The following is a 10,695-nucleotide window of genomic DNA, read 5'->3' on the forward strand; positions in this document are numbered from 1 at the left end:
CTGGGAGGGAACTGACAGGTTGGGAAGGTGAATGTGGAAGACAGAAGAACAACAGATTTCTGCCTCCTGGCAAACACATCCACTTCAATAATGTGCTGTGAAATGTGTGTTTTCCTTTGCTTGTGATTGCCCTCGTGTCCTGCAGAGACACAATGAGGTAAGAACTGAGTGTGCAGGGGAAGCCTGGGGGAAATACGGAATGAGAAAATCAGAGAAGAAACAGTGAAAACACCACCTGTGGGGAAGGAAAGTGGAGAAGGAAAGGAACTTGGGTATGGAAATTCATGTCTCTCTAATGGATTTCAGTCTTCAGTTTTAGCAATGGAATTTTATCTGCCTGTCCCCCAGCCCCTGTGCAGGGGCCAGGGGCACATGGAGGGCAGGTGTTTAAGGTTTCTTCACTGGTGAGCCTCCTGGTTATGGTTAGGCAAGGAAATGAAGGGTGAAAGCAGGGAAGCTGTTTACCAGACCACTCCAGAGCTGTCAGTCTCATTCCTGCCCTTTTCTCGCTGAATGCTGCAGCTCAGACGCCCCTGAGGACTGTGTGCTTACCCTCTCCTGCACAGAAAAGGGCAGCCATCCTCTCCCTGTAACTACAGAATTTCAAGCAGTGTTTTAACAAAACATTGCTCTTAATCCAGGTCATCTCAGCCCAAAGGAAACCCTGGCAGACTGTGGTGAGATTGGGCACCCTGGGAACACCTGGGCTGCACCGTGAACAGCCCCTGTGCCAGCAGGCTCCAGGCACCACACCCTGCTCAGAAAAGGCTTCTTTGGAAACTGTGGGTGCTGAGTACCTCCACCTCTGCCATGGCTTTGTGTTTGGTGGTGGATGAGTGGTTCTTGTGGGCCCTGACTGCAGAGGCTGTGCTGTCCATAGCTGTGGCATGACAGAGGCAGCCAGGGCTGCAGACACAGCACTGCATGGGGATCCTCACGGGCAGGATGAGCTGCAGGCACTCGGGGAGCCTGCCAGAGCTGGGACAAATATCACAGCTTTCATTAGAACAGAAAACACCCTCGATGCTAATAATTGTTTTAAACATACCAGTAGAAGAGCATGAATAGGCTTAACGAGCTCTGTAATTACCAAGGTTAAACAGCAGCTGTTCCTCAGTGAAGCTTTGGGAATGGGAATTCCTTGGGCATCGTTGAGGGGTCTCTGCTCCCCCTGACCCCAGGCCATGCAGTGAGCAACACCTGAGACCTGGCCACTCTGGGGAACGTAAAACCCATGGAAAAACTAAAACTGATGCCCGTGGTGGGAGCAGGCACAGAACCATGGCCACCCCACCCAGCACCACCCGCTGCAGCCCCTCCTGCCCCTTCCCACTCTGGGGCTGAGGCTGATGCCCTCGGCTGCTGCCGCATCTCTGAGCAGCCCTGCCTGCCCTGCCAGACAGGGCCAGCCCCCTCCCAGCCCCCCTGGCCCCTCAGCTTCAGCCCCCACCAGCAGGTGGGGCAGGGGGCCCACAGCAATGCTGAGAGAAATCAAAACTCACCAAGCATCACCGTGTCTGGCTCCAAAATTTATTGAACTACAAACACACATCACTCAAGAGCACCAGGTCTGGAGGAATGTGAGGGACCAACCCCCTGCCACTAACAGGGGGCAGGAGCTTCAGCTTCTGCTTGATTTGAACACAGACAACACCCCAAACCCAACAGAAATAATGCTACAGCAGAATTACAACGGTAATGGCACAGAATTTACAAAAATATAAATAACCTATTCGTAACCTTAAAGAAAAATAACATCTACATAAAAAACAACACATATTCCCTTGGGTAAACCATGGCTACAGAAATGTAGTGATTTGTTTTTTTTGAAAAGCACCAGAGTCTGAAGTATTAAATAATCCAACACAGAGGGGGTATCTCCCCCCAACACTTGCAGACTCTTCCAACAAGTGTGCCCAGATCAGTAACACCAAGTTTTCTTCAGTATTGCTATTTCTGTAAAAGCACATTGGAGGGAGAGCTCTCATGAGCCCCCTGTTCAGGAACAGCACCCGAGGGATGTTCACCAATTGTTCACCAGAATAAACACTTTAACAACAGTGAAGTATGTGCCTATTTTAAGTCTATGCTTAAGAGCTTCCCAGAACAGGGCTAGATTTAAACTTATCATACAAATTCCTCTGCAAATCAGACTTCCAGGCAAGACTGGTGTGGAAACCAATCACTTGTGAAAAAATAACCCCACTGCACTGGAGTGCTTCCACTGTTCAGTCCTAGCTCAAGTTTGCACAGATTTCAGAGTTATTTGATTTCTTTCACCTCTCTGTGAGCCATGCCAGCTTGGCACAAATGGCTTCCTGAGGCTGTGACGTGAGATCCAGCACTACAGGAATTTCCCTACCTTACATTCTATGTACTATGTTGAAAATACTATTAAAAAGCAAAAGTCAAGTATCAAGTCCATTGGTTCCCCAGTGAAGCAGTTCCCTGCTCAGGGATCACTGTTCTTCTGATGACTGAGTCACAGCATTTCCCTCTTTTCAAGGCTCTCATGGTTCCCTGAGGGCTCTGGCTGGGCTCGAGGCAGCCTGGCCAAGTGGTTTTAGGGTGGGCTAAAGGCTACCTGTTGAACTTTTGGCCCTTGTAAACACAGCTGGTTTTGTCACCGCAGCTGAAGGAAGGTGCCTGCCAAGAGCACAGTGAGAGTGGGGAGCAGCCTTTGGCTGGGAGCTGGGGGAGCCTCACTGCTGAAAAGCCGCGTCCTGCAGGGCTCCTGTGCAGTGTCCAGCCCTGCTGGAGCACCAGCCAGTGAGACCTGCACTGACACCACAGGTGAGGCTCTGAGGGGGAACCCAGAACAGTTCAAACACACAGAAAACCAGTCCTGCCAGCCTGTGCTGAGACAGCACACCCTGTGACACAGCCAGGGCCCGAGGGGCAGCACCAGTGGGGCAGGGGCTGGGGCATGGCCCATACCCACAGCCAGCACAGCACACACCCTCTGTGCTGCACCCTCGAGGCAGGGGGTGAGTTTTGAGTACAAGTAATATTGCTCAGACGTCAAACAATTGAAAAATAAGTTTACTTTAAAAGCTATGAAGAAAATGAGGTTGATTTCTTTATAAAAAGTGAGAAAAACCCCTTAACAAATGAACTAAATCCTCACTTCATTTCCTTGGCCCAGAGCCCCACTGTGGCACACTAATGGAGCTGCCCAGCACGTGAAGAGATTTGCAGCACACACCTGTGGCATGTCCCCATCACCCACAGCTCTAATTTAACAGCCCTTCCTGCCCATCTCCTGCTCCTCACACTGCCGTGTGACAGGAGCTCTGCCATCCTGCCTGGCTGCCACTGCTCTGTGCACTCCAAGTGACCACACGCTGGTGGCACTGGTGACACAGAGCACACAGGACAAGCTGCACAGTCCAGTTCCAACTTCAAAGCCAGGGCCAGCAAGCTGAGCTGCAGGGAGGCTCTTACTCAGAGGCAGTGGGTGAAGTTATTTTCCTTCCCACTGGAAGTGACTATGTCCACAGAGGGATTAAATATTTATTGGATTTTGCGAGGTGATTAAACCCAGCACTCTCCCTGCCACAGAAAAGCCTCAAACAGGAAATCCCTGGCCCCAGGCTGTGTGTGCTATAGCAACACTCCCCAACAGTCCAAGAGTGCAGCAAGAGTCTGACTAATCCTGGCCCCACATGGCTCAAAGTTCAACGCTGTAGGTCTTGGGGAGCAAAGAGCAATAAAACGACCTTGGACTGTTGAAGAAACAAGCAGTGAGGGAAAGTGCCAGGTCCAGCTCCAACTGCCCATGCCTTTGTTTATCTGAGCACATCCTGGGTGTGTTCAAGCCCCAACATCTTTAAACAGGGAAAGAAAACACCAGCAGCTATTGCTCCCTGGGGTGTGGGGGAGATCTGCCTTCCTAGAGAAGGGCACTGGCTTCTTTGAGGTACCGTGGTCAGATAAAGGAGAATTCTGTGGGGTCTGGGAGGGGGCAGCAGGCAGTGGGGTAACAGTGCCACTTGCTGGTGACCACCACAGCACCGGCTCCTGCTGAGACCCCGGTGACAGGCAGGACAGCAGAGAGCAGCCCCAGCCACACAGTGAGGACAAAGCAAGGTCACCAGCTCAGCCCCAGCGATGCTGTCTGCGAGTCTTGGGATGGCTCCGGTGACACCACATCACAGAACAGCCTGAGTTGGAAGGGCCCACAAAGATCACAGAGTACAACTCTGAAGTGAATGGCCCACAGAGGGATTGAGCCCTCAGCCCTGCTGGCAGCTGCCCTGCCCCTGACCCCCAGCATGCCCAGCCGCCCCCACACTGCTCTGCCCTGCTCAGGAACGTGTCCTGCAGCCCCCACTGCTGTCCAGGGCCACCAGCACAGCCCTGTGGCCAGGGCACACCAGGAACAGCCCAGCTGCCTGCAGCCCCCAGGCTCAGGCACAACACTGAAATCAGGGTGACAGCAAGACCATGGCAAGTCATGACAAATCCCCCAGGGTGACATACCAAGCAGAAGGGTGCTCCCCCTTCCCAGAAGCAACTCCCAGGAATGAGAAATCAGGCCATTTTTACGCAGGAAAAAAAAAAAAAAAAAAGGAAAAATGTTGTTTTAAAAGAGGAGGAGCTTCTGGAGGAGCTCCTGCTGTGGCTGGCACGGGAATGTCACTGCTGCCTGTGACCACAGCCACAGCTTCAGCCCTCAGCTGCCACCTGTGGGGCAGTGTCCCTGCCCCTGGCACTCTGTGCCACCACAGGCAGTTTGTGAAGCCTTGGAAGCAATGGGCAGTGAACAGCCACGGGGCTGGGGTGAGCCAGCACCTGCCCATGGCCAACAGCCACAGCCCAACGAGGGCTTACATCAGCTCCTCACGAGAGTCAGCCTGAAACTCGTGCCAGGATGCTACACTGCACCACAAATGGGCACAGGAAGAGGAAGGTGCCAGGGTGGCACAGAGGGACAAAGGCTGGTGGCCCTGGCACATCAGCTACTGTAGGTCCTCTGCCAAGGAAATCGCAGCACAGAGGAAGAGAAGCAACTGAAAAGTAAACTGAGAAAGTGGCAACTGGCACCCAGGAAAAGAGAGCACGGGCCAGAGGAAGGATGGGAAAGCTGGAATGGAAGGGAGGAGATGGCTGGGCTTATAGGAGGGCACTGCCCATTGACAGTGAGCCCAATGGCTGAGGAACCCCATGGCAACAGTGGGGCAGGACAGGGCTCACTGCAGAGCCAGAGCACCACAGTATGGGCAGCACATCAACCAACAGGGAAGGGTGTCACAACTAGACAAAAAACAGCCTCTGGAGGGGCCTGAGCAAGCCCTCCCCCACAGAGCAGGGAAAAGGCACGGCTGTGCTTCCTGAACCCCTGTGCAGAGACACCCGTCACGTCCATTCCACGACACAAAAACCATCTCTATGTCCTCCTGCCACGCACCCCAGGGAGGTTCTGTGACTGCAGGCCGCTGTTTCAGCAGTGCACGGAGCTTCCTCTGTCCCTGGGCGTGCCCTAGCGCTGGCGGTCGGGCGCGGGGCTGAGCGTGAAGTGGTCGCAGAGCAGGAGGAGGGCGTCGAAGCGCTGGAGCCGCTGCAGCGCCCGCGCCAGCACAGGGACGGTGACCGCAGCTCCTGCAGAGGTGAAGTGTGCCACCAGCTGCTCAAAGCCCGAAATCCGCCCCAGCAGCTGCGGCATCAGCCCCAGCTCTAGAGCCACGTGGCTGAAGTTCTTCACACCGCTCAAGGAAGGGTCCAACAGGAAGGCCAGAGACTGCACCAAGGAATGGGGCAGCTCTGCTATTGGGAGACCTGGGGACGGCAACACAGCGAGGGTGGGTTAGGACACATCCTAGCCAAACAGGAAAAGGGCAAAGAGAACAGCCAGCCTCCAGCCTCAGGCCCTGCTGAGCAGGTGAAAGGCCACCCTGCCAGGGCAGGGATCTCCTCCAACATCACTTTTAGAGCTCAGCAACATGGAGCTGGCTCAGTCCTGGGGAAGCTGCTAACTGGTGACAGCTGGGCCACCTGCTCACAGGCCACTCGAGGCAGCATCACAGAAAATATACCCTGTGGACCAGCACCAAAGGCCACAAGTCAGGTGAGTCCCTGGTGGCCTCTGGAGGAGCTTCCTCCCAAGAACCTTCCTCTGATATGCCCGTGCTTGGAGTACAAAGGTGAGACTGAAAGGCCACTTACCACTGGCCGTGCTGCTGATCTGAGTCACCAGGCTCTGGGCATCATCCACCTGGCAAGACAAAGACCCCAAGGTTGGTGTCAGTCTGCTGAGAACAGCAAAGCCTGGCTCTGCTCCCAGGGCTTGCACAGGGGCTCAGGGAATTCTTCTCCAGCCTTTCCACCCCATATTAACATAACTCAGTCCATGTTCCTACCCCTGTGTGGAGCCCAGCCCCTGTGCCCGAGCCTTGGGCAGCTGGCAGCAGCTCTGAGCAGTGTAAGGCAGGAGGAACTCACCGGCTGCTCCCCGGGTGGGATTTCAGCTGTGGGCAGGTGATGAGCCCTCTCCTGCACCCCAGCACTGCTCTCTGCTGGAATCCTCTTCACAGCCCGGCCGGCCGCGTCCTCCAGCCGCTCACCACCCACAAACTCTGCCTGGCTGGAGAACTTCTGGAGGTCCAGCTCAGTGCACTCCACGGGTGCATGGGGCCACTTGTGCTGCATCTCGGAGGCACAGGAGGAGAGGGGGGCCAGGGCCTCCACCGTGCCCTGCCTGGGGGCGGGGGGCGGCAGGACCCCCTCCAGGCAGTCACCATGGCCTGAGGCCCGGATCAGGGGCTGGCTTTCCAGGAGGCTCCTGCCCAGCTGGGCCTTGGAGGCAGTGCTGGCTGCAATGGCTGGTGGCAAGTCCATCTCTGGCTGGAGAGAGGGGAGCTGGAGACCCACGGCCTCCCCGTCGGAAATGAACTGCACTGCTTCCACGGGGCCTGGAAACAGAAACCAGCACTCATCAGTGAAGCTCAGCATCCTGCTCCATCCTTCCTGCCTCAGGGCATCTCATCCTGGGACCATGTGAGCTGGAGCCCAGCACCACCCACCCTTCCCCAGGGAAAGAACAAGAGCAGGTACCTTCTGCCTGCCTGTAGCAAGGGCTCAAATTCTTCACACCCAGGCAGCAGGGTCCAGACATCTGCTCCTCACACAGGAACCTGCCGGGTGCTGCTGCAGTTGGGAACGTTGCTCGCTGGCCCGAGAAGTTCTGAGTCCTCAGGAAGACTTTGAGGGTAGAGGAGAAACAGCCTGAGCAAAGGCTTGGCTCGCTTCCCTAGCATGTGCTCAGCCCTGTGGTATGTCTGCCAGCGAGGAGCTGGGAGCCCAGCAGCTCCCTGGCACGCTGCTGGATGCCATCCTGCCCCAACCCTGGCCACCACACCTACAGCCCTCTTCATTCTGCAGCAAAGAGCCACCCAAGCAGAAAAACCTCAGAAGGGAGGATTGCTAGTTCTGACAGTGAAATGGCCTCCTCCTCCTGATGGCCCTAAGAAAAGGAGGGAGGCTCCTCTGTGTCACTGAGCAGGTAAAGCACACACAGAGAGGCCCTGCAGGCATGAGAAGCAGGATGAGGTGTCTATTCTGTGTGAGCTGAGGAACAGCTGGGTCACTGTGCTGTGACTTCAGCAATGCTCTGCACAGCAAGAAGGGGCCACGGGCACAGGTGAGTGGCACAGCAGGGAGGAGAGCACCAACTCACCTCTCTGGCACTGGCTTTTCCAGAATCGCTTGCAGTAGATGATGGAAAGTGCCAGAAGCACCAGGACAATGATGACCAGGGCACTGCTGGTCAGTGCAAGAAGGGCTGTGTCCTGTGGTGGCACAGTAGGGACAGCGACCTTCACCAGGTTTGTTCTGGAGCGACCTGCAAACATCCACACAGCATTGGAGCCAAACTCCGAGGCTCGGACCACCCCTTCCCTGCCCATCCCTCATCACATGCCATGGCTGTACCTCCCCCAGCAGGGCTGTGGCTCCCCTGTGCCCACGTCACCTGCCCTGACCCCAGTAGGGTGGGACACCTACACTGTGGCTCGGAGGACGGCGTCTGCTTGGTGCAGGGAATGCACTCCCACTCCAGCTGCCCGCTGATCCGCGCCTTCCTGTAGAACCTGCCGGAACAGAGCACACAGGCCCAGCTCAGCCTGGCCCCCCGGGCTGCCACCACCCTGCTGTGCAGCCAGCGTGCTGTGCCACCCACCCCACAGCACAGGGGGACACCTGTCCTGCACTCCTGCCTGGCTGGCAACAGGGCTCTCATCGCTGGCTGGAGCCACACCACACCTACTTGTTCATGTCTAGCCATTTGTCAAGAAGCAACATCTTTCCAACAGCCCCCGCTCCCATCATGTCTGCTGAAGTGGATTTTAATAGTTAATAGCTCCCTACAGGGCTGGGAACAGCCCAGCTATGGCTCTGTCTGAGAAGAGACTCCTACACTGGAGCCCACCGCTGGCCAGTGGTGTCTGCAGCACAGGCTGTCTGTATGCAGCCATTTCACTTCAGTAACCCTTAAACCCCCTCTTTGGGGACTACTAACCATAGTGGTCTGCAACACTTCATCTTCCAGGGCTCAGCCACCCTGGTGTCTACAGAACAATGAGAGTCTGGAAGTTTTCTTTCACAGCTCATTTACGTGAGCCTTCAGGTTTCCTTCTCTAGGGACCCACTAGATGGGTCTGACTTCCATGCCATTAGCAGTGTCCTCACAGAGACACTCCTGGGTCACCAGGCTCCTCTTAGGTGCCGTGTGGGACCCTGGGTGGCCCCTGTGCCCAGCCCCTCCCTCCTGCCCCAGGGCTGGCTGTGCTGTGCTGGCCCCGCTCACCCCGGCAGGCACTCCCCGCAGACAGCGTCGGCCGTGGCCGTGCAGTTGGACTTCTGCAGGCGGTTGATGAGGGCACAGGACAGGCAGGGCTTGCAGCCGTGGTGTCCCCAGCGGTCCTTGAACTTCCTGGGAGGGCAGGCCACGCACTGCGCGTCCCCGCCGCTGCCATCGCCGCAGTCCTGCAAGGGGAGGGGACAGGATATTGGGGACATGTGGTGAGGGGCCACCACGGGCTCCAAAGGGTACTGAGTGTCCCTTCTTTGAGGGCAAAAGGCCACTGTTCATGTAGGGTCCTCAGAACCCAGCTGAGAGCAGCCACCGCCAGTGCAGCTCCCAGGAGACGCTCGGGGACCCTGTCTGCTGCCAGCTGGGGCCCATTGGTGTGCTCTGGGTGTTGGAAAGCTCCAGCAGCACCACCAGGTGAACCCTTCTGCCTCCCACCAACCCAAACCTCCCACCAATCCAAGCCTCCCACCTCTGAGACCCCCTGGACCCTTTGCAGCAGTGTCCTGCTCTCACACACCCAGGTGCAGCCCAGCCACGCAGTGTGACCTTGCTCGGGGCTACAGACCAGAGGAAATTTAGACTTCCACCAGCAAAAAAAGGAAATCAGGTTGCTCCTTGTGCTGCCTTAAATCCCTCATCACCTCCTGCTTCCATTGTCTCACCCTTCTACCAGGGTAAGTCAAACAAGCCACCATCCCATCCTGCCAAGTCTCAGCTCTTCCCAACATGCTGGGACCTAAGATCACCTTTCTGAAGGGAGGCTGGCAGAGGATTAACCCAGCTGTGCCACACATGATCATTTCTGCTCCTTACAGAGAAGTCAATTTACCTTGGAAAGCTCCTGCCCAGGCATGCACTTCCTGCAGGGGACACATTTCTTCTGGTCATCCAGGTACTCACTCTCTTGGCAGGCCATTGTGCTGAAGAGGAGAGGGGAGCTTGGGGACGAGAGGAAGAGAAGGCAGAGGGATCAGAGCCAGCCCTAACACATTTGGGATGAGCAGTGTGCCCATGTCTGGGTAGACATCTCCACCTGGCCAGGACAGCAGCCAGCACTGCTGAGCACTGTGGGAGGGACTTGGGCAGGAGGTGACTCCTGGCTCCCTCCACACGGCTCCATCAGTCCCAGGCTGGCCATGGGCTGCCCCATTCTGTTGTCGTCTCACAGCCTCACAATGCAGCAAATGAAATTTCAGTCACAGTATTGAAGTACTGACCACTAACTGCTCAGGTCACCAGTGCATTCTGCCAGCCCCAGCCATGGCTCTGGGCACCAGAGACAATCAGGAGAGAGCTTGGCCCCAGCAAAGACTCAGCAAAAAAAAAAAGCCTGGAGCTGTGCAGTCGCTCAGGCTCTTGCTCCATGCACGTTTCATCTCTGCATGGTGTCACTCACAGCAAACTCAGAGGAGCAGCAGAACAAGCTCCCACCTCCCTCTGAAAAACCCTCCAGAGCTTTCCTGAGGTGCATTAATGGCTCAGCAGAAGGTAACAACAGAACCAGCCCAGGACCAGCATCTCAATCAGAGCAAGCAGTTCAGACTGAAGCTGCAAAACTGAGCAATTTACTTGGAGTTTTGGGGCTGCCTGATTATTTCTGCAGATTCTAGGTGGGTTCTTCCCATGAAAACAGACAGGGAATAAAACCCACTTTCACTAGACCAATCACCACTTTGCTTTTCCTATTACCTCATGCAGAAAATCAAGAGAGAAACTGTTCAACCTGCCTTGGGACCAAGTTCTCCACACCCATCAGGAATAGTGAACACCTTTTGGAGGACACCAGCCTGAACAGCCTGGAGAACCAGAGCTGTCCTCTGAGAGGGAAGCTTGGCCAGATGTCTGGCCCCTGCAAGGCTCTTGCAGTAAGAGGGGGGATCATCTAC

At 55.8% G+C, this 10,695-nt stretch overlaps 1 protein-coding gene across 1 annotated transcript; it reads right to left on the reverse strand.

The window, feature by feature from the left end:
- Positions 1-4,562: 4,562 nt before the first annotated feature.
- EDA2R (ectodysplasin A2 receptor) lies at positions 4,563-9,736 on the reverse strand. The gene is made up of 8 exons (XM_036402200.2): positions 9,639-9,736; positions 8,804-8,982; positions 8,002-8,087; positions 7,676-7,840; positions 7,054-7,200; positions 6,442-6,911; positions 6,166-6,214; positions 4,563-5,778 (listed from the first exon to the last, which is right to left on the reverse strand). Exons 1-8 carry the CDS (start codon positions 9,723-9,725, stop codon positions 5,483-5,485), a joined length of 1,479 nt encoding a protein of 492 aa, XP_036258093.1. The 5' UTR covers positions 9,726-9,736; the 3' UTR covers positions 4,563-5,482.
- Positions 9,737-10,695: the final 959 nt, after the last annotated feature.

Source organism: Molothrus ater, chromosome 14, assembly GCF_012460135.2.
Source record: "Molothrus ater isolate BHLD 08-10-18 breed brown headed cowbird chromosome 14, BPBGC_Mater_1.1, whole genome shotgun sequence".
Classification (NCBI taxonomy): domain Eukaryota; kingdom Metazoa; phylum Chordata; class Aves; order Passeriformes; family Icteridae; genus Molothrus; species Molothrus ater.

Excerpts from the sequence above, each read along its gene's own strand:
- EDA2R (XM_036402200.2), bottom strand. The coding sequence starts at position 9,725 with ATGGCCTGCCAAGAGAGTGAGTACCTGGATGACCAGAAGAAATGTGTC. Across the intron at positions 6,912-7,053 it reads TTGCTACAGGCAGGCAGAAG|GCCCCGTGGAAGCAGTGCAG; the intron begins GTACCTGCTCTT and ends TTCTGTTTCCAG. Across the intron at positions 5,779-6,165 it reads GATCAGCAGCACGGCCAGTG|GTCTCCCAATAGCAGAGCTG; the intron begins GTAAGTGGCCTT and ends TGCCGTCCCCAG.